This window comes from Eptatretus burgeri, chromosome 6 (assembly GCF_056783735.1).
Source record: "Eptatretus burgeri isolate ZD-2024b chromosome 6, Ebu_testis_v1, whole genome shotgun sequence".
Lineage (NCBI taxonomy): Eukaryota > Metazoa > Chordata > Myxini > Myxiniformes > Myxinidae > Eptatretus > Eptatretus burgeri.
In genome coordinates this window covers 74,709,321-74,733,787 of record NC_140966.1, presented here as the reverse complement: position 1 = coordinate 74,733,787, position 24,467 = coordinate 74,709,321, and the positions used below count along the sequence as shown (strand labels likewise).

Sequence of the window (24,467 nt, the reverse complement as noted above, 5' to 3'; positions counted from 1 at the left end):
ATCTAATTGTCCATTTTTTCAAGATGAAATTTGACAACCTTCATTAAAGCTCAGGTGAATCGGAAGAAAATTCATAACAGAAGTTTGACCTCTGACCTTTTGACATCAAAAATAGTTGGTTTCCAAATTCAGTGATGCATTATGCAATTGCTGCTAAACTTTCAGGTTAATCGGATGAAAATTGACGTTTCTTCAGATGAAATTTGATTTTGGAATAGTTGTTGGCCCAAGTTATTTATGGACGATGTAAATCCTGTTCAACTCTCAAGTTAATAGGATGTAAATCGATGGTTTTTCAGTTGAAAATTGATGATTTCAGAAGTTTGACCTTGCGTTTACCTTTGACCTCTTGATCTCAAAACTAGTTGGTTGCCCTATTCAGTAATGCACTGTGCAATTGGCGTTTAATTTTCAAGTCAATCTCATGAAAAAATGAGGATTTCAGAAATTTGACCTCAAGATGACCTTTGACCACAAAATCAATATGTTTCTCAGTTGAGACTACCTCAACAACTTTGTGGAGTTTCATGAAGATCGGTTTAGAATTTTGACCTGGAGGCAATAAACAAACAGACAGAGACAGAATAACAAAAATCGACTGACCAATGTACTTGAAAAGAACAAACAAACGATTTTTCAAGTAATAAACACAGACAAAGGTGAAAATATAACCTCCTTCCACCTTCGACGATGGAGGTAAATATATAGCATGAGCATCGAGCTCATTTCAGAGACCACCCGATTACGAGGTGATGCTCCAAGAAGACAATTTTTAAAGGACGAGAAACAATTTTCATGGTTACCTCCGCCACTGAAGGTGGATGGAGATTATGTTTTCACCCCTGTCTGTTTGTCTGTCTGTGAGCAGGATATCTGCAAAAGTTGTGGATGGATTCGGACAAAGCTTGGTGGACAGGTTGGGGGTGAGACGAGCACAAATCGATTCGATTTTGGTGAACATCCGGATACTAGAATTATTTAAAGCAATTCTTCACGACCGAGAGATGGGTTCAAAAAACAATATTTAGCACGATAATTCATTTCAAAAAGTTGTGGACGGATTACAACAAAACTTGGTGGACGAGTTGCTTTGGTGACAAGAACAAGCCGATTCGATTCAGTGGAATATAAAATGTGTACTGTTCAGCCTGGCAGGGGCTTATTGGATGGAATTATGTAACCTTGTATCTGTCAGTCTTCTGACTCTTCACCAAGGATGCTTTAAAATAAACCCAAATTAAATTAAAAGTGTATCCACTCCACCGAGTACAGTTCTACTTTAAAGTTCTTTAAATTAAAAATAATTCAGCATTACTCGTGAGATAAATCAGCATCCACATCCTGCCACCACCACCAAAACAGTTTATTTAATTATATAAAGTCGCTCATCCATTTCATGGAAGAAAACACAACAAAACAAAACAAAAAAAACAGCCTTCAATGAACTTGAAAAGACCACTCCCTCGAGCTTCATTCATGACATGGAGCTACAAACAGTCAATCAATTCCGTGTGGACCTTTTCAGTTAATTAGCCAGTGCGATAGTTCGAGATTCAAAAGACACAATATTCTGCCAAGGATCTTCTGTTCGTACCATGCACACAAGATGCTCGTCTCGTCTCTTCTTTTTCTACACAACACAATAAGCATCCAACAATGGGAAAGAAAAACCAAAATATCTGAGATTTTTAAAAAGCAACCAAACAAACAAACACACAAACAAGCAGTCATAGACTGGTACTTACGAAATCGTCAACCTGAACTCTGACCTTGTCTAATAAAAGCAGTCTCTGGAGAAGGTAGCGACGCAAACCAGAAGTTTCTACGATGATTCTGTACCAAACCATCAAAAATTGTAATGTCGACCGAAGCAAAAATCTCCATTTCTCCACGCCATTATTTAATATTATTTTATCAAAGTCACAAAACCGTAATATTCGGCCATCCACCAACAATCATTACATAATCCGAGGGCTTCGCGAGTCAGGCATGCGACGATAACCTTTATTGGGATAAAAATGACTTTTGAACACCATCTTTATCGAAAACACCGACAGCGCGCACACGGAAAACCTTTACGTGACTCAACAACGCCTCTGCTCAAGCGCGCTGCACCACGTGACGAGCCGTGACGCCGTGAGTGAAATATTTTTTATACAATCTTAAAACGTCTCCAAAACATCCGATTTTTACCAGAATTTCGACAACCCAGTGTTAAGCGTCCTAAGCGATCACAAAAACCGAAGATAAAATTAAAATCGAAGTTAAAACAAACTCGTAACGTCGACCGAAGCAAAAATACTCCATTTCTCCACATGAATTTATGGAATTATGTTTGACCTCACTGTGACCTTGACCTTTGACCGATTTTGACCAAAATCTAATCAGCGCTAGCCATCACCCTCCTGATGATGTGTAGTTTGACATTGGTAGCTTCTTCCGTTCTCGAGTTATCGTGCCTACAAACAAACACACAAACAAAGAAACACGCCAACAGAGGATGGAAGTCATCAATATACTTACGAAATCTAAAGATATCGTAAGTAACAAAAACTCAATTCCACCAACTCACTCAATTGATGAACAGCAAAGTGGCAAATCAAAACCATGACAACAAAAATCCAACCCATCAAGAGGAGATCGACTTCAGTGACCTTTTTTGAGAGGAGAAGAAAGAGAAGATATGGAGAAATAAAAAAAAAAAATTTTTTAAACAGAACAAAACAAACCAAAAAAAAACAAAACAACTTTGTTCCTCAAATATCTACCTTCTGAAATCACTGTTATCAGGACTTGGCACAAGCCTTTCTTTGAAGTTAAAGTTTCTCATAAATAGCAGAGATATTTGGACACAGACAGACACGTACAGTCACGTGTCTGAAAATGATGACCACTGAGGAAAGAATCTCAAACAGGAAAACACCTTCTATAAATGGGGGACCCGTGTGGTCCGAGTGAGTTTTGGAATGGCACAGAAACCTGCTCTTTCTCTTCTGTACAGACCCATCCCGTCTCGTCTGCACGTTTCCTGACCCTTCTTCCCACCCATGGTACACAGAATCCGGCGGTGAAGCAGTTACTCTGAAACAACTTGCCTTCTCCTCCTGCAAAGCAAACGCGACATAAGGCAATCTAAGATCGATCCAAAAAGCCCGCACCGTGTGTGTGTGTGTGTGTGTGTGTGTGTGTGTGTGTGTGTGTGTGTGTGTGTGTGTGTGTGTGTGTGTGTGTGTGTGTGTGTGTGTGTGTGTGTGTGTGTGTGTGTGTGTTCTCAGTGGAGCCAGAAAAAAATCATCTGTCCAACCTCAAGATGAAACTTTCAAACTTGTCTACCTCTTCTGAAACCTGGTGGTGCCTTGTTAAGTCTGTCTCTGATGCTCCCCTTTCATCACTTCCATCACTTCAAATGGCTCCACAGCTGACTCCGCTCGTGAGAAGGCCGAATGCCTCAATTCTGTGTTTGCTTCCAAATCTTGTGTCCCAAACCCATCACTCTCGGTACACACCCAACCCAGTAATACTCAACTACTCCGAGACGTTTGTACCTGAGAAGGGGTATAAGTTTCTGGTGATCCTCGACTGTGACTGCAACTGGACCAGATGGCATCAGCTCACATGTCCTAAAAACCTGTTTTGCTGCTCTTGCTCTTCCTCTCTCTGCCCTTTTCTCCCTGTCATCTTCCATCTGCTTGGAAATCAGCAAACATCACAGCATTACATATAAAAGGTGCAAAAACTGATCCCCTTAACTACAGACCAATCAACTTCGAATCATCAACAAGGTCATGGAATCCATCATTGCAGTCGATATGAAATGCTTCCTTTTCACCCCCTCCCCTCCTGCCCCCCCCCCAAGCCCACCTCCCACCCCAAGCCCACCTCTTTCCAGTCCTTCGTTCCAAAGAGTTTGCTTCAGTTTACATCTTCTCCATCACGTATCCTCCGCTACCCCTCATTTGTCCAAGTCTCCCTCTATTTTGTCCCTCAACCCTGCTGTTGGTGTGTTCCTCCCTCTTTCTACGTCATGATCCATTCTGTGTTCTCCCTCTTCGATGAGCTTTGACTTTGTATACAAACAAAATCCTGTCAATATTCAGAGGGGTGTTATGACGGATGTCAGATGCAAGGGCACGATCATAATGCCTGCATTGATCTACCTGGCAACAGTGCTCACATCGGTAACACCTGCACTTCAATAACATCACTCGCGTGGACTGACCTGCAGAATCTCTGGACTCAAATCTGATTGAGCATGTTTGGGACATCCGAGGGGACGCACATTTACAGTCACAAAGTTCACCCTCTTAATTAACCAACATTCGCCCTGATCAAAATATAAAATAATTTTTTTTAAGGCACAACGTTCCACAGCGAGATCCGGATCCTCCGTCTTGCTTGGCGACGAGACATGCACGAACTAGTACTGTGGTCAACGGTGGTAATCACATCACGAAAGCCATTCCTGCAAATATGAACTTGCCTGTGATCATTATCCTGGCGGTTTAAAAAACAAATTGGGGGAGGGAGGGAATACTGTAATCGGCTCAACAGACTGGGGGGGGGATATTGGAATCGGCTCTGTCTGTCTGTCCGTCACACTATCGCCTCCGAAACGGTTGTGCACAAATTCACCAAACTTGGTCGTTATGATCACCACATGGCAAGAAGATGTTATTGCAATATCATTTTTGACCCCCCCCCCCAAATTAAATTACAGGCAAATTTTCAAACAAAACTTTGTACGGATATGTAATCAAAACTTTGTAATCGACTTCGCTCGAGTTTGTAGACTGGAGTTTGTGCCAATTTTCACCCATTTTAGATAGCCATGTTATCATCACACAACACAACTTTTCTATTTCTGAGACAAAGGTCATTTGGAAGATGATGGTACTCAAATTTTTACAAGATTGGCATGGTATTCATGCCGCTTTGTTCATTCATTTCAAACGCTAAACTTGTGATACCTGTGAGTGGCTCTCAGTGTCACCAAACTTCGGGAAAACCATTTAAATCAGTTGTGACAATCGTACCGAGAAGGAACCTTTGGGTTCTCGGGACCCAAGGTGAGTCGAGACAAAATTTGCAGAACACGGTAGTGAAAGCCAGACAAGACGAGATTATTCGACATCGATATGGATTTGTTCTGCACAACGAAAAAAACCTGGCGCCGAACCCTGGCACCGAGTTGTCGCGTTGTATCGAACAAAGAAGGAACAAGAGAAACACCAAAATAACGAGGTATTCCACCACAAGCGAGGGATTCCGATAAGTTTACGAGGGCTTGTTTATCAGATGCGTGCAGTGCGGTCTTTAAAAGTGAACTTGTTTGGACAAGCTCAAGCTTCAGGATACCTGCCAAGCAGAGTCGGAAACAACAGTCACACTTTGATGTCAGCAGAACCACCCCCCCGCCCCCCCCATTAAGCTCTTTCCAACCCGGTGTTCAAATCGCCGTGTGGGTTTCAAAAGCGACCTCGACGTGCAGCTCAGCCTTGAGATAAGTTTGAAAGCAAGTCGTGCGAGCGATGAAAAATGTAAAACAAATATTTCTCCAAAAAGTGGATTTCTGGAGGAAAAGTCAAAGTCAAGGTGGGCTGTCAACGCCGAATGTGAAGCTGGTTTTGCACTGCGTGCAACCGCTCAAAGCAATTACTGTGAACCGGCGATTCGCGGACAAGGAACAGCAGGCTCCGAGAAACATTCTGGGTTCAGTCTTCAACAAATACTTTTGATCGGCTTTCTCAAAGTGTCATCGTAGATCTCACTTGAAATGTAAGGGTCATTTGTGAAAGTGAGGGGCTTCTTGGAGGATCATGGATAGTCATTCATGTTGAGTTCTCAAATCATAGGAGCTGTAAAACATGAAAAAAACAAGACTATCGAGGTCAGAAAACGATCACAAATGATGCTGAACGTGCTGGAGTCAAGCAGGTCATGCGATCGGGTGGAGGGATGAAAGTCGGACACCTGGGTCGACGGCACTGCGTCGCATTCCCTGCAGGTCAGCACCACTCCGGGCACTTTCACACAATGTTAAGAAGCACAAAGTTAAAGACCCTGCAAACTGAAACATCACACAACATCAAAGCTCACACTACTAGATAGATACACACTTGCGGTCAACGTCAACTCGAGTACTGCGAACAGACATGAGAGATATGAGAGAGGAGGGAAAGTGGAATGAAAGATAAGATTGCACCCTTCAATACTCTGACCATCATACATCATGGTGGTCACCTCAAAGTCAAATAATTTGAGCAATTAATGATGCAAGTCACACCCCGAAGGACAAGCACATCAGACACTGAAGGTCAGCAGCCAACCCTGCCCCACACATTCCCAAGGGCCAGCACCACCCTGTGCACCCCCAAGGGACAGCACCGCCTCATGTGCACCCCCAAGGGACAGCACCGCCTCACGTGCACCCCCAAGGGACAGCCCCGTCTCACGTGCACCCCCAAGGGACAGCACCGCCTCACGTGCACCCCCAAGGGCCAGCACCGCCATGTGCACCCCCAAGAACCAGTAGCATCCTATGCAACTCGACAGCATAACCTCCCACACAAAGGTGCCGTTATAATCTTACACCAATGGAGCAAAGCACATCACGCACCGGAACAACCACCGTCACCATATACCATGAGGTCATGAGGAACATCAACATCAATCCCCCACCCTCGCCTGGTTCACTGGACCCACTGTACAGTACTACATATCCTGCGAGTAAATACCGGAGCACGCACGCGCACGCACACACACACACACACACACACACACACACACACACACACACACACACACACACACACACACACACACACACACACACACACACACACACACACACACACACACACACACACACACACACACACACACACACACACACACACACACACACACACACACACACACAAAAACACTCACACACACACAGACACAGACACAGACACACACACAGACACCCACACACACACAGACACACACACACACACACACACACACACACACACACACACAGACACACACACACACACACACACACATACTAACAACAAGCAGCAGACATCGCAATAAGTTCAGTGTTCCCAACCGGGTTCACAAGACCGTCCCGCACCGTGCACGTCTTTGTGGGCCATCCCGTGCGTGCGGATGAGCAGTGACAGCCTCCGGAGGTCTCCTCTGAACACGCACTCATGTACGGGGTACGGAGCGGCCTGCTGTGGACGGGGCGCCTTGCGAGCCAATTCGACACGGGACACAGACAGGCCGCCTCGAAACAGGCAGGCCGCCGGACCCGGGGCCTGCTCGCCGGTCATGACGGCCACATGGCCCGCTGGAGTCCGCCGGAACCCGAGGGAGCCGACGAGGAACGCGAGATCCGCCAAGGACAGGCAGTGCAAAGCGATGGAAGGGGGAGGAGGGAGGGAGAGAGGCGGGGGCGGGGCGGGGAGGGACGGCTGAGGAGAGAAAGAGGGACGGCTGAGGAGAAACCCGAGAAGACGGGGAATGTGAACGAGAGAACGAACCGACTTGGCTTCTGTTAGTATTATTATTATTATTATTAAAATAACGAACATTTCAAATTCGTCCATAATTTATTTAATCCAAGAGATGTTGAACAAACTCTCTGAGTTTACGTGAAAGTAATTTGATTTTGTTTCCTCGTTTACTGTAAACGTCCTTCGGACATATTTACCCGTCCGTAAATCACTCGCTCTCAGCCGATGACGTCGTTTGCGATTCAGCCAATCGTTGCAGGCCATGCGGACGTTGGTGAATTCAAAACCTCCTGCAAGACGAGTCACGGGCGGCGTCCCATGACCAATCAGCTTGCTATCGCTCGCCGAGCCAGCCGTTCCTTATCCAACGTTTCGTTGGAGTGCTTGCTTGAGTGCTTAAGCCGCTTGGCGAGCGCTCTCCCAGGTTATGTTTTCATCGATGTCTGTCGACAGTTGTGGACGGTTTCGGAGGAAACTTGGTGGACATGCTGGGTGTGTGACCGCGACGAACCGATTCATTTTTGATGACAATCCGGATGCGGCCCATCAGTGGGTTACTCAAGCAAGACACCACAAAGCAGTTAGGGGGGTTGTTTGGAACATGAGGGGGGTTGTTTACACCAGCTTGTTTATAACATTTAGGAACTGGTTGTGGTGGGGAGGCTGGGATTCCCTCCAGTGCAGCAGAATTGTGGCCATTTCAGCTTTGGAGGGTAATTCTGCAATCACAGCTGATGGAATTTGACTTCTTATTGTATGTGTAATATATTGCAGAGGGATGCAGCAAAAAAGTGTGCACCATCCATCAGACGGACGCTGAGCTTGAGGACCCGTCTGCTGGCACTGAGCCCTTTGGTGGACCTTAAAGACCCCCCCACTGTGTCTTATGTGAAGAGCGAGATATCGAGGCTGAACAAATTACAAATTCCTGCCACAGTGGAAGATCAGGCCAAGACAGCCGGTTCGAGTTGAGCCAGAATTGTTCCCCCTGGCCACCCTCACGAGGTGGAGAATTTTTATTGTTTCATTTGGAGTTCTTCCTGATGCTTTTTCTTTTACAGATTAGCTAAACATGGCCGACAGCGGTCGTGGAGCTCACAGGTCGACCGTAGTGCGTATGTGTATCGAAATCCATTTACGAACATGAAAATGCGTCTGAAGTGCGTTGCCGGTTCTCCCAATGAAGGAAGGAACCACCGAGTTTAAAAACAAAATGAAGTGAAAAGTTTCAAACAAGTGGGTAAGTGCATCATGCACCTGTGACCAGGTGACCCAGATCTGTGAAGCTTAGCAGGAACTGTCAGATCTCTGAAGAAACGTTTTCCATAAACGATTGTGATGACATTCGGAATTTGAACACACACACACACACTACCCCTCCCTACCCAATTTACTTTCAACATCAGATCCCACATAGAAGTAACCTCACACCCCACGTCGGCGGCATTACATAGTTACATGAACGTTTGTTTTTAAATTGAACACATGAGAAGAACAAAGCTCTCTGAGCTTTGAAAACACATCTCAACCAGTGTGACTGCAGCAGGTCAACCTCAGCGTTTACAAACGTGTGTGTGTGTTTTATGGCATCTACACCGATGTTAGTATAGCAATGGGTGTTTCTTATAGAAAAGGTCAAAGATCATTCAAAACAATAGAAGTCAATGCGGAGAAATCGTTTTATTGCCAACACATTCCGGTGGCATTTTCCTTCGTGCCATTTTGCCAATGTGTTGCGATGATTACATTTCAGAAGATATGAACGTGCAAGGACGAGAGTTATGGCAGTACACCCTTCTGGCAGAAAGTTTGTCCTTAAAAATAAAATGTAATGATGTAAAAAGAAATTCACATCATTTCAAGTGTGCTCTCTCTACTACCCAGGGGCTGGCAGGATAGATCGGCAGCATCGGCTTTTACAAGCTTCCTAATCTGGGTTTAATTCCCAACCGCGTTATAAAATGTACCCTCGTATTTCACAGGTTGGGTGTTACATCATTGAGTGCACTTCAGAGGGGCATTGAGTGAGGTGTCACATCTACGAGCATCCACAGGTGGAAGTGAAATACCTCATGGGACCTTGAGAGACGTTGAGACGCTTATGTGCCGTACCCTGGCCAAATTTCAAAATCCTGTTCTTCGATACTACTGGTAAGAGCAATGGCAAACCACCCAGTGTATTCTTTGCCAACTGACTGCTTCAGCAGCATTCAAGCTCTGTAAATAATATGGCAATGAAGAGAACTGATCTCCTACATGCAATTTCATTACGACCACGACTTTACTAACGGCCAAAATCAATCCCACCTTTATTATGTGATCGGCCAAGAAAAGTTTTTGGTCTCGGCCAGGCCTGACGCTCAACTGAAACTCGATAGGATGGGAAGGAGCAATTTGTTTAGGGTGCCGGCTATAACTTGCCTACTCTTCACTGAAGACACCGTGTGGTCTTTAACGTCCAATAACTCATGTCAACAGAGGGTTGCCTTGCTTAACTAAGGGACAGCCCTCTTTGTGATGAACCACCCTGTCCATGAGACACTAATCCAAATCGACCCCCACAACAAACAGGATTCCTTCGCACAATCGGGTCAGACGCAGCAGTTTCATTACAAAACACTGACAAACTCAAGCTGTAAAGCTAGAACCCACAGGCTTGCCTTCATATAAAAACAGATGTCATAAAACAATCTTAAACACAATGACAACAAAATGCAGGGCCAAATAAAATGAGCAATGAGTATCGACTTCAATATACTTTGTCTTGGTGGGGGGGGGGGGGGGAACCCTCTCAATAATGAGGCACGAAAACAGGCTTGTGAACTTTCAGAACGTGCAGGGGGCATCGCCGTGGAGAGATTGCCGATCCAACGTCGAGTTGCATCAAGAATACCTCCCGTCCGACTCTGCCATCCATTGATGTGCCGAAAGCATTCCGACGACGATGCATTCACTTTGACGCATCCATGCGATCCTGGATTTCTTTGAGCAAGTGGTCAATTTGAAGATTCAGCCTCGGTTGCCCCTTCTTCGTTTTCTGCATCAGCACCCGGTACTTCTGCCACTTCTTCTTTTTGTACTTTTTAATTGCTTCCTCTTTATCCATTTTCCTTTGTTCTCGCTCCTAAGATGGTCGCAAACACAAAGGTGGGGGAGTTGGAGGAATGGTGCAACGTAACAAGTGTCACATTTTGAGCGATGTTTGATGTGACACCACAAAATCAACGTGACACTGCCAATCACGTTTGGACAAACATATATATATATATATATATATATATATATATATATATATATATATATATATATATATATATATATATATATATATATATATATATATATATATATATATATATATATATATATATATATATATTCCTTTGATTGATCAAATGTGTCAGAAACTTGTGAGAGTCCTTTTTTAATGTTTTACAATTAATAAGACAAAAGTGTATCATATTTCTAGACAAAAATCGGAGCTTATGACAGAGTGAACAATTTTAAATCTTATGTTCATCAACAAAAAATATTCAATTTAGGATTAGCTTTATCAGAGTATTGGCACCACTCCAGTGATGACTAATAAATTAACCACTTCTAACATCACCTGAGGGAGCATATTATTACACATTACATACTGAATACACATTGTATTAAGTATGCTCAGGATATATATATATATATATATATATATATATATATATATATATATATATATATATATATATATATATATATATATATATATATATATATATATATATATATATATATACATATATACATATACACACAACATATAGAGCTTGTAATAGAGCTTCCACTCACACACACATGGACATACTGAAAAGACAAACACTGAACACAGCTATAGCCTGGGGGAAGTGCCGTCACTTCCCAGAATACTCTGGGTACCATCGACCTCACAACAATGGAGCTGCTTTTCTCATCGCGCTCAATGGGCATTTACTCAGGAGGAATTTCTTGCTCCCCATGGATGCCAACTGATGGGGATTGTCCATGGTCCATCCTTTTAAATGCTGAACGTCAAGCAAGGAAGCAGCACGTACCATTTTAGCCTTTGGTATGACTCAGCCGTGGTTTGAACTGCCGATCTCCCAGACTCGGAGCAGACACTCGAACCATTATACCACAGAGTTTGGTAATCCCCCCTTCCTGTCCAGACTGGAGTTCCTCAAGACAGCGTTCTGCCCCTGTTCTTTTTGTGGTTTTCACCAATGATCTCTCCGACTCTCTGGAAAATCCTCCTTATGTCTTTGCTGACGACTCCACTCTGCCGTACCATTTGTCACCACTCAGACCGGCAATCAGCAGCCTCTTCACTCTCTGCAGATCTGGGTAAAATCACAAACTGGTCCAACACGTGAAACGTCTTTCAATCCGGACAAATCTCACACTCTCACTATGTCTCTCCGAAAGGACCGTCTGGAAACCTCCTCCTCATCTACTTTCTCAACAATCCTCTTCAATAATTCCTTTCATTCAAGCTTTTGGGCCTGACTATCTGCCACAATCTTTCCTGACCACAACCTCTTATCTTCCCCCATTCAAAACCACGATCTTTTCTACCGCCTTAATCCACCCCAAACCCACCTCCTTCATCAAATTCCCTGCTTTCCTTCCTGAAAGTCCCTGTAATGTCCATCTTGTATACCCCGTGTACCCTGCGCCATCCCTCTCCCTTCTTCAGATCTCCTCATGTCTCTGTTCCCCACTGTTTTGTGCTTCCCTCTCCCACCACTCTTGTCTCCTGCTCAATTTGTTATACGTTCTGTGTGTTAGCTCTTATATAAGCCTCGACAATATATACAAAAAAATTTTTTGAAGGGGATTTGGGGGGGAGGCAGAGGTATAATTATACAATTACCACAGAGACTTATTTAATGGTCTCTTCCCACATTCCAGTTGTGACAGCCACAGGAGGGAGACTGGCCCAAGTCTTTCACAAACTGACTGGCCAGGCCTGATGTTCAACTGGAGCTGGTTGGGGCAGGGATTTGGAAATTGTTCAGGGTCAGGATGTTTTTTAAAACGGTACACCATCACAGATGGTGATTTTAACCCAGGCAAGACAGCTCCAAAGCAGGTGTGTGTGTGCCTCCGAGCTGTCCTGCCAGCCCAAGAACTTGTGCTATACAAATGAACAATATTTGCATGGGTGTTATTAGTACAGACTAACTTTCAAAGTGCAACAAAAGGACTTCAGCCTTCTGACAACGCAAGCATGCTATTTAATGAACCCATCATGTTGTCTTGGGAACATTTAGGTGTTGATGGGGCAACACATTATCAAAACCAAGCAGGGAAGGCTATTTAACTCTCTGAAAAACATTTGTGAGCCAGATGGGTTTTTATTGAAAAATTGACAATATGATCATCCTCCTGAGATAATCACGGTTTCCAGATGATTAGGATGAAATTCCTCACTAATCTTATATTAAAATACAAAACACCATTTATATTCAAACCTTGTAAAGATTACTATGTCCAGTATTATTATTGAAAACTATTATTTGTGAAGGCTGTGTGTTAGCCTGCATCAGGGGGCAGGTAGAACAATGAGTGGAATCAAACACCGATCGGAGTGGCCAACTACCGTAGCTCTTTTCCTCCAACGAAGGGTTAATGCCCGAAACATCAAAGCTGACGTCTTCTCCTTGCTTCCCAGGGCCATGAGCATAATTTGATCAATGGTGTGTTGATTCCATCCATTATTACCTCTGCCACGGAAGGTGGACAGAGGTTATGTTTTCACCCCTGTTTGTTGGTCTGTGAGCAGGATATCTCACAGTTGCAGACGGATTTGAATGAAACTTGGTAGACCAGTTGGGTATGTGACGAGGATAAATTGATTCCATTTTGGTGAAGATCCGGATATGGATACGAGATTTTTTTAAATTTTGATTCTTCACCATTGAGAGTTTGACCAAAAAACGATGAAATCGCATGATATCTCAAAAAGCTGTGCACGGGTTATGAAAAACAAGCTCAAATGAGCTCAGATCCTCGTCCTCTTAATGATGTCATAAAAACGAATATGACGTCATCGTGATGTATCAGGTTTGCAATGAATTATCTGTGCTAATTCCCGGCTTAATTCCCGCAAACAAAATTCAAACAGCTTGCCGAGTTTTGGAGATAATGGTAGCGGCGATTTCCATTCGCGGCGATATTATGACGTCAACTTTTTTTCTCGGAAGAATTTCCAAAATCGGAGATGGTTACTGCCTGCGCTTGGGCTTTCTGCATATACATGGCAAGTTTCATGAAGATCCGATGAAAACTCTGGGTTGTGAAACAAAAAGTCAAAAATTAGGAATGTTGTCATAAAAATTGATATGACGTCATAGTGATGTATGATATGTGCGGTAATTCATCTCTGCGAATGCCCTGTTCAATTCCCGCAAACAGAATTCAAAAAGCTTGCCTAGTTTCGGAGATAATTCTTTAGGCGATTTCCATTAGCGGAGATATTTTGACATCATAACTATTTTTCTAGGAGAAATTTTCAAAATCGGAGATGGTTACTGTCTGCGCAGGGTATTTTTACATATATATGCCAAGTTTCAGGAAGTTTCGATGAAAACTGTAGGCTGTGAAACAAAAAAGTCCACAAGAAGAAGATGAACAACAACGTGAGTAAGACTTAGAGATCCTCCACGAGGATCTAAAAACAAACTTGGTGGACGAGTTGGTTAGGTTACAAGAACAAGCCAATTAGATTTTAGTTCAGGTCCGAATCCAGATCTGGCACACGAGTTCACAAACAACAAAGATCATTTATTCTCAAATCTATCTACCTATACAAGGCCCTGCATTGTTAAATGCTCAGTCTTGTTGGTAGTTACGCAAGCTCTTGGATCTCACGAACAGCCATGATCTTTCTTGGACAAACCACATTTCAAAATTGGCCTCGAAAGCCAGCCACCGACTGGGTATCCTCCATCATACAGAGTACTTCATTGGCACACCTGAACTCCTACCCACCTACAAGACCTTCATCCACAGCTTGATGGAGTACAGCTCTCACCTCTGGGCTTGCACCCCTGCCTCACACCTTGCTCAGCTCGATGCCGAGGAAACTCCATTTTTTCTGATATTGATATATCAATAGGCTCATACCGGTATTAAAAATAATAATAATTTTCTTACGCAGGTTCCAAAAATACATAACGGTCCAATGGTCCATTACGTATTCATATGTGATGTATACATCACTGACACATGGTAATTTTTCAAAGTATTCCGACAGGGGACCCCCCCCCCACCCACCCACCCAATGATGAAAATGGTTATTTTACCTCCAACTTTAACTTGTATTGAAAATTATTTTGTTTTAAAGCGAGATCAGTATTTATAATCAGCACAGGCCGGTATCGCTATCGCAGATCGCCGTACCGGCAATCGGCACAGGCCAGTATCGCCATCACAGATCGCCGTACTGGTAATCGGCACAGGCCGGTATCGCCATCACAGATCGCCGTACCGGTAATCGGCACAGGCCGGTATCGCCATCACAGATCGCCGTACCGGTAATCGGCACAGGCCGGTATCGCTATCGCGGATCGTCGTACCGGTAATCGGCACAGGCCGGTTCGCAATCGCGGATCGCCGTACCGGTCGGTAATCGGCACAGGCCTGTATCGCTATCGCGGATCGCCTTACCGGTAATTGGCACAGACCAGTAGACCATCACAGATCGCCATGTCGGTAATCCGCACAGGCTTTCGAAAGCACACCCGATTCATATAACATAACCAATTGACAATTGCTTCAAGTTTAAAAAGAGCCACGAAGGCAAAGAAAACGTGATTGCTTGGATGGTGCTCGGGTGCTGAGGGTTAAAAGTTAAAACCGACTGCACCTACTTCCTGGTTCGTCTTGACGTCATACATTCCACTGTTCAACAAGTAACCTGGATTCAAACCTTTTTAAATCATGAACGGTATTTAAAGATTGTAAACACCTTTTTTCACTTTGTTGGTGATGTACCAATTTTTTTCAGTATACCGGTATATCGATATGAAAAAAATATATACCGATGTAACCGATATAGAAATATATCGCCGAACCCAAGTGGAAACAAAGACATTCAAGATCATTGGAATCTCCCGCGATGAAGCTGGGCCTATCACCTTGCCATCACAAACAGGTCAGTGGTCTCTCTGTGTTCTACCGCCTCTTTTCTGGTCTTGCACCCTCTCCTCTTCCTGTGCTTTGTCCTCCCTCCCCAGGTTTCTGCAGGGCACACAGGGTCCACCATCAACCCTCTTGTAGTTAAACTACCTAAATCCAGGATTGCTGCTCACCTCCACTCATTTGTTCCTCTCTTATCCTGCCTGTGGAACCAACTTCCACATCCTCTTCAATCTCATTCTTCTCTCCAGGTCTTCAAAACAGGTGTTGACCATCATCTCACACCGTCCCCAAGACAAAACTACGATCTTCACTACCACCGTTAATCCCCCCACACCAAGCCCTTCTCCTCAAAATTTCCAGTTTTTCCTTCTGTATCAATCTTCTCCATCCCTACCCCTCATTCTTTCCCGCATTTGTCCGTCTCCACCTGTTTTGTCCCTCGGCTCTGCAGTTGGTGTTCCCCCGCTCTCACTTTCTGCCATTGGTGTCCTGATCCATTTTCTGTGTTCTCGCTCTTCCACGAGCCTCGACTTTGTATACAAGCAAACCAGATGCATTATCAAGTCCCAAGGAAGTGCTCTTTCTCTACCTTCCAAACAAGATGAGTTTGGGGACTAACAAAAGTCCATAATTACAACATCATGCTTTGTTAGCTCTTTGTGTAGCTTGAGAACTATTTTGAATTTCCATTTTGCCTTTTTGAACCCGGAGAGAAAATAAGACATGAGCACCGTTAACTGCATTGTAAAAAGACCACAACAGAAAATGAACACCTGTGTACAACCTGACAGTCAGTAAACCAAATATCATTAAAAAAAAATATTGTACCTCACATTTCTTGTGCCTTTCATTACTTATCCTTTTGTATTCTTCATTTGCCTTTTGGAAGGCTGTGAGCTTCACCCTAAAACATGAAGATACACATATTAGAGACAAAACAACCAATATCTCCACATCGAAGTACAAGGAGGACTACCCAAAAATGTGCCCGAATGCACATAGACGTTTCAAATTACATCCGGTACCAGAATAGGCCACAGGCATAATTTTCAGACTCACGATCTGATTGGTGCATTAGCCACAAAACTAGCTTCAAAATCCTGTTTTGTTTACACATAAAGAAATCCAAAGGTGGGTTTGTTAGGTAGGAGGACGCTCAAGAAGATGTGCATTGCGTGCTCGGATCATCACCTTTGCTCTTGTACAGGAGGCAAGTGAGCCCTCCGCCTCGTGCTCCGCGCGGCCACACGGCTGTCAAAGTCTTGCTGTTCCGCCTCGTACAGGTGCTTCAAATGCTCAGGGTAATGCTGTGTGTCATCAACTTGTGTTGCGGCTGGCTGGTCCATTTTCTTGAGCATCCGCATGTATTTCGATTTTACCATCATGGTTCTTTGTTTTTCCAGCTGCATCTCTGTAAAACAGGAATCACTAAAAAGTTCATTGAACACCTTACCACACGCAGTCTTGAGGGGGGGAATAAAAAAAAATTAAAAAAAAGGAATTGAGTGGGGTCTGCGAGCAGCAAATTTGATTGGTCAATATGACGTAAAGCGCCATAATATTTTGTTGAAGTACTGCTCAGTGAAAATAGTGGTTTATGTTCCACAGTGTTAAAGTATAGAATTCATTTGAAATAAAATAAATATTTTTAAAGTTAAAAAAAGAACATTTTTGGAAGTTTACCACAATTGATGCAGCTTCTTGTACACCACCTGATTTAACACGTTACATTACTCTTGTAATGTGTTAAATAAGGTGGTGTTATTCGTGCCTGGTGTTTGTGTCCATTATGTGATCCTTAAAAACAGCAAGTTTCCTCTTTGGAATGATTTTCAATTTTCTTTGACTGCCAGGCAGGCAGACAGACAGACAGACATAAAGAGTATATCTCACTCCTCCCTGCGCAAGTGCGAACAGGTTGAACTCAGAGCCAAAGTACTGATAAACTGCTGGTTCATGTTCCGATTCACGTTCAGAATATAAATTTCAATTGAAATCAAGTTGTTCCTCGATCGTAAAATGAAGTTTGGAGACAGACGGACAAAGTGAACCAATTGCTTAACCCGGCTTTTCACTTTGTGTGCATGGGGTTAAAAAAAAAAAGAATGTGTGGGAGGGAAACGCCGGTAGGATGGCCGAGAGCTACGGACACTCTCCTCAAAGTGCATAGCCTGGGTTTGAATCCCGACACAGCTACAAACTGTCATCCTGGTGTTTCACAGGCAGGGTGATTCATCAACGTGCGTGCCATCCCTCGGATGGACGTTAAATGGAAGTTCCATCTGCCAGCATTAGTCGATCGACGTTAAAGATCCCACAATGTCCTTCGCGAATAGTATGCGAGTTATCGCTGGCACCCTGAACAAATTCCAAATCCCTACTTTAACTAATGCCGAGAAGGCAATGATAAACCACAAAGTGTAATCCTTGCAAATAAACTGCTTGGGAAGCACTGACCACCTGCAACAGAGTATGGCACCTCACAATGGCAGGGAAACAGCAATGAAAGGTGAAAACCGTTAAAAAAAAAATTAAGCAGGGATTCGTAGAAACAACAGAATCAAAAAGTTACAAGGATCGTCAAATGGAAGAAGCAAAATGGAGATGGGGGAAAGTTACCATCGTTACTCCGAATCAAGATCGAGGCTCATGGTGGAGCTCGTACATGCATGACAAGGTCATCAGGAGATAGGACAGGAGAAAATGGACACAGCACATGGGATCCTACATCAGGAACTAATACTACACTACCGAAATAATTCCCACTTTGTAAAGAAAGGCCCTTTGAGACAGAAATCGTAGGATCTCCTATGTCTTCCAACTAATGCTATCAGACGTGGTAGAATGAATGTTGTGATGCAACACCAATCTGGTTTACAGCCCAGTTGGGAATCGAACCCAGATGACACAGCTTAAAAGGTGAATGCACTATCTTGACACCATTGTTTCGGAAGAAATGTCAAACAAGCAGTCGTCTATCACTCTGCACACCGCAGCCATGCACACACTGACAGGTATCAGCAGTGACGAGGGGAAAATAAACATCCCTTCCAGCCTGTACATCTAAGTAAGGATATGAAAGAAGGACGTATAGATGAAAGACCACATAAGGAAACCCTGAGAGGTTTAAGTGTGCGCATCATACGGGCACCCTTGGTCACAGCAATTGCAGAGCTCATCGGTTACTCCTCTTATGCGGAATCCCTGGACGTAGAGGGGTGCCCAATTCGAATGGCTGACTTCCAAACCTCCAAGGGTCAAATTGAAGACCTGAGTGCAAGAAGTACTTTAGTCACAAAATAACACTTTTGAGATATTGAGGATCAAAGTTTTCAAAACATGCTGCAGATACTTTTTTTTAAAGGTGGCATACCATGTAGCCTGTTGCTGGTTCCAGGGGCTAAACAGAGCAGACAACCCCTTTTTGTGGAAAAATAATCCTTTATTATGAAGAAAACGAGAACATTAGTTTTGAACTTAAGTACTTTTTGTGGCTAAATACTTGGACTTAAGTACTTTTTGCGACAAAATCGCTGGACTTGGGTACTTTTAACACACAAAGCCCTTTATTGCTCATTTTTGATTGCCAAACAGTCATTTTTGCTACGTCTTCTTGCCTTTCGTGGTTTAATTTTATGCAGAAATACTCTGTTAACTACAATATTACCCAGTTAAGTCCAAAATTACTCAGTTAAATCGGAAATTAATGTCCTAAATAAAAGAAAACCTAACTTTGGTGCCAGTCGTCTTTCACATCACAAGTCCCTCATTCAGCAAATTCCTCCTGCTCAGAAAGTTTGCATCAAAATCATACCAGATCGGAAATATTACAACAAAGTCAACTCTTTAGAGTATAAAAATACCATGGCCACCTCCATCAACATTCTTTATGGATTTACATAGGAGGAAAACACAACCGATACTGAACTTTCACAGAGGTGACACCGATTCAGTTGTACTCACAGCTGCACTATTCATACTCGTTAACATCATTCGCAACCCGATAATCTCCCTTGAGGCGCTGGTAGAAGGTAAGTCGGTGGAAAGTCGATGTGCTTTAACAAAGCTTTCACATCCTTAAGCTTTGCTGCCTTGATTGGCAAGAAATTCGCGTATGCAGGGCGGACAGACATCATTGCTGCTTTAAGTTGCTCCAGCTTCACACCACGTTTCAAGGTGACAGTATCTGTGCAATCACCTGTCATAGTGGTACGTACCAGCAAAGTATAATGCATAGAAACTACATACCTGATGCTTTGGCATGCTTCTTTCTCTTTCGAGCCCAGTCTCCAGGGTTTCTTTGACGTTTTTTGCCCCTGTCATGCCTGTTATCAGGGTTATCCTCATTCACACCATGCTGTCCAGCCTCCATGGTCACCATTTTCATATCTTATCATGTCACACATTACTAGCATTTTGATTGGACAGTCATGGACTTAGGAACTTCTTGCTCAAACGTTATGGTCTTGGGTATTTCTTGCATTACATTTAAGTGAAATCAACAATGACCATATATCAATATACAGGACTTGAGTACTTATTTTGGGAATTTTTTGGTATCAAATGTCTGTCTGTGTGTCTCTGTGTGTCTCTGTGTGTCTCTGTGTCTCTCTGTGTGTCTCTGTGTGTCTCTGTGTCTCTCTGTGTGTCTCTGTGTCTCTCTGTGTCTCTCTGTGTCTCTCTGTGTCTCTCTGTGTCTCTCTGTGTCTCTCTGTGTCTCTCTCTGTCTCTCTGTGTCTCTCTGTGTCTCTCTGTGTCTCTCTGTGTCTCTCTGTGTCTCTCTCTCTCTCTCTGTCTCTCTCTCTGTCTCTCTGTGTCTCTCTCTCTCTCTCTCTCTCTCTCTCTCTCTCTCTCTGTGTCTCTCTCTGTGTCTCTCTCTGTGTCTCTCTCTGTGTCTCTCTCTCTCTCTCTCTCTCTCTCTCTCTCTCTCTCTCTCTCTCTCTCTCTCTCTCTCTCTCTCTTGTAGCCTGTGGCTGCTGGTTGCATCATTGGTTGGGACGCGGCTATGCCGCTGATCCAACGTCCCCCTTACCAGTACACTGGTACTCATTTTGCCGACCTCGGAAGGATAACAGGCCGAGTCAACCTCCTGGTGTATATTAATTCAGTGGCCTTGAACTCAGGACCCGAGGATCCCAAGCCGCCACCCTAACCACGAAGCCAACACCAGGCTTAGGGCTCTGTCACACCTTGACGTTTGAACCAGCAATGGCAACGTATAAAAATGTATGTAAAACGTTGGCGTACGCTAAAATTTTGATGTTTTTTAAAGGTTTTGAGCGTATTCATAATGTGTTGGTCGTATGCATAACATATTAGTAACGGGCACAGAACGTTTCGTTGTGTTATTGATAACTTTGACCAACGAATGCTTAGCCTGTTGTCGGCGTTCACAACCTATGCCCAACGGTAGTTTAACTTATGCATAGCGCACTAAACGTATCGCCGGCGAACTCGTGGCGTAGCCTGTTCAGAACCTGCCGGACGCCGATTTAAATCATAACCGCCTGAGAATTTGAAGTGTCAACATCGCAGTCACACCTTGACGATTTTGCCAGCGTATGCCGGCCTATGAAAAATGTGTCTAAAACGCTAGGCGCACGTCAAATACAGTCTAAGTAAGTTGTGTATACGTTAAGAGTAGGCTGGAAAACAATGAAGTACGCTGTCATATTACGTGGTTCGTGTAATACGTCGTGAAAATTCAAGCATGCTGAAAATTTTACGTCGTACTCGGCGTATGGCTAACACGTTCCGCATGAGTTGTCATTTGTTCCTGGCACGCTCCGCGATCGTTTCCACACGACGGACACACGTTACTTGTAGGTTACTCATAAGTCGAAACACGTCAAGGTAATATTTAACAAACCCGCAACCTAATTTTCAACCAATGGGTAACATCCATTTAACCTATGAGTAGCGTGCTCTGAACCTATGTTTAACGTGCTTGAAACCTATGAGTAACGTGCATTGAACCAATTTGTAACTTGCCTTGAACCAATGACTAGCGTGCTATGAACCAATGAGTAACGTGCGTTTAACGTACGTGTAGGATGCTTTGAACCAAAGTATAACGTGCTTCTAACCTTTGAGTAATATGCTATGAACCTATGTGTAACGTACCTCAAACGCACATTGTCTTATGTAGACGAATTAGATTGACGTCTTCCGGACGACCACAGCACTTACTGAACGTGTTTCTAACTTACATCTACCGTATAATGGCGTATTGGCAGCGTTAAGGGGAATTGGTATATACAAATGGGCTTCACAAGAGGAACCCATCATTGTGCCAGACTCCATGTTGAGTCGATGTCAATGCCAGTCGTATCAGTAGTAGTAATAGTATTAGCAGTAGTTGGTGTGCGTGACAATAGTAATAGTAGTAGTAGCATTGGTAGTAGTAGTATGTCTATGTCAGTAGTAGTATGTGAACGATTATGGATCCTCTTATCGTCCACGAATAGGAGACTACTTTGCACCATTGTTCGATGTTCTTGTCGGCTAATTTTTTTTTCCTCATTCCCACGATGAAATATTTCTTTGTTTTACTTTCTAAAGTATTAAAAACGACTTTGACAAATGCATAATGTACTAGTAATGAACACAGAACGCTTCGATAACTTATACCAACGATTGTTTATCGTGTTTTAGTCGTCCACAACCTATGCCCAACGATAGTCTAGCGTATGCATAGCGTAATAATTCCCAAGCACGTTATTCATAGGTTATAAATAAGTCACGGGTACCCTAAACATTACTTTGATGTGTTTCGACGTATGAGGAACTTTCAAGTAGCGTGTTGCGAAGTGTGAACAACGTTCGTGCAGCGTGCTTACAAGACGTTACTCATAGGTTAGAAATAAGTTTCGGGTACGCGAATGTTACCTCTACGTGTTTCGACTTATGAGTAACATACAATTGACGTGTGTCAACGATCGCATAACGTGAATACAACTTATGGCCAGCGTAGCGGAACGTGTGAGCCAAACGCCGAGTACGTTGTAAAATTTCAAGCATGCAAAATTTTTTGGACAACCAAAAAAGTACAACGTTTTAAACCAGCGTAATACGACCTATGGTAGTGTTTTTTCAGTGTGCACCTAACGAACACAAAACGTACCCATAACGTATTCGACGTGTGCCAGCGTTTTAGACAATTTTTTTTCATAAATCGGCATACGCTGGCTAAATCGTCAAGGTGTGACAGCCCCTTAACATGATGCTCTGACCATTATAGATTATAGTACTGGTGGCAGATCATTTTTTTCAAAAATGTGACTTAAGTACTTCTTGCACCCAAGTCTTCAATTGAAGTAAAGTAACTTAAATATATAATGTATATATATATATATATATATATATATATATATATATATATATATATATATATATATATATATATATATATATATATATATACACACACACACACATCTCCTCATGTGCTGTAGGTTCTGGTGGAATACAAACTGTGCGAGATGGAACGGGACATTGAAAAGCACAATTCGAGCGCAGCGGAGCAAGGCCCACGTGGAAAACAAGGCGAGTCGTCACTGAGCGGTCTTGTCACAGGAACTAAGAATTACCGAACACAATAAATAATGACGTGATCGGTCTATAATCACCTTCACTGAAACGACTGTACTTTGATTTATAACATTCTCTCTTTTCCCTGCTCCGATTGCGCTGTGTGCCACAACTGGAGGACGCCGCCATCTTTACGCCGTTGCTCTTGTCGATGCCGTTTTTCGTCTCAGTCCCTGGAGCGACGCGATGACGTCACGTGATGTCACGTTTATTGACGCGTTTCTTCGATAACTTCCTGTTTATCCTTCGTGTCACTCGTGTGTAAAAAAATTAATTTCGCCCCCTTTCCGTCAAGCTGTCCAGTTACCGTTCACATAATTTGTCCAAATGATTGTACTTGCCACACGTGATGTTAATCTGTTCTCAAGTAAAAAAAAAAAAATACAACATTCCAGAATCGTGATCCAACCGAGTCCTTGTCACGTGATCATCACGTGACTCAGCGGTTCCGAACGCTCGTCTGCGCAGCATGAGCGCATGCAATGGGCTGGATAATTGGTGTTATTGAAGCCAGCAGGACGCCATCTTTCCCTGTCCAATGTATATACAGATTCAGTGCACACGAGATGTCTCAATGAAATGGAAACACTTCAAAATTCCAGATTTTTTTATTTATTTTATTAAATACTGTTGCAGAGAGAGGGGCGATTTTTGTTTTACTGTTACTATAAACAACACAGATGGCGTCGGCTTGTGATGGAATGATTTAATCATCAATCAGCTGTTAACCATGATGCAATGCAGAACGACAAATAGTGCAGGTGTATGATATTTAACTCACCTGGAACGCAGTCCTGGGGAGCTGATGGGATAGCTGATCTATAAATATTTGCAACTTCTCTGAAACTACAAATATTTGCTTTCTTTTCAGAACCGACATACACAATTCCGATGAAACTTGACCACAACCTTCATCACCCATGATGTACCAAAGTTTGTTCATGACATAAGAAAAAAAAAAATCTGGGTCTAAGGGGGGAAGGGGGATGCCCCCCCCCAAAGTATTGTTTGCTATCTTCTCCCAAAATGCATACACAATTTCAATAAAAATTGACCACAACCTTCATCACCCATGATGTACCAAACATTGTTCATGACATTAAAAGAAAATCGGGGTCTAAGGGGGTGTAGTGGGGGGGAAGGGTCAGGTGTGGGAGCATGTGCCGAAAAAAATTGTGGACCCCATTTGTGTATACCAGTACACCTACT

At 43.3% G+C, this 24,467-nt stretch overlaps 2 protein-coding genes across 7 annotated transcripts in view; both read right to left on the bottom strand.

The window, feature by feature from the left end:
• ANKRD13C (ankyrin repeat domain 13C) overlaps positions 1–7,784 on the bottom strand; it is a 189,373-nt gene extending 181,589 nt beyond the window's left edge. For 3 of the 5 annotated variants that reach the window (XM_085885683.1, XM_085885685.1, XM_085885684.1), the window contains exon 1: positions 7,121–7,432. In XM_085885683.1, coding sequence (XP_085741809.1) covers positions 7,121–7,322 — 202 coding nt within the window. In that variant the 5' untranslated portion in view covers positions 7,323–7,432. Of the gene's footprint in view, positions 1–7,120; positions 7,433–7,702 lie in introns of those variants that run through there. The other 2 variants (XM_085885687.1, XM_085885682.1) reach the window with 2 other exon arrangements.
• A 1,382-nt stretch (positions 7,785–9,166) lies between these two features.
• CCDC59 (coiled-coil domain containing 59) lies at positions 9,167–23,483 on the bottom strand. Of its 2 annotated transcripts, XM_085885690.1 has the most exons (5): positions 23,297–23,483; positions 16,860–17,079; positions 16,497–16,572; positions 15,665–15,767; positions 9,167–10,629 (listed from the first exon to the last, which is right to left on the bottom strand). In XM_085885690.1, the coding sequence occupies exons 1-4, from the start codon at positions 23,385–23,387 to the stop codon at positions 15,702–15,704; spliced, it is 453 nt and encodes a 150-aa protein (XP_085741816.1). In that variant the 5' UTR covers positions 23,388–23,483; the 3' UTR covers positions 9,167–10,629; positions 15,665–15,701. The 2 variants fall into 2 exon arrangements, with proteins under 2 accessions (XP_085741816.1, XP_085741815.1); XM_085885689.1 differs by lacking the exon at positions 15,665–15,767.
• Positions 23,484–24,467: the final 984 nt, after the last annotated feature.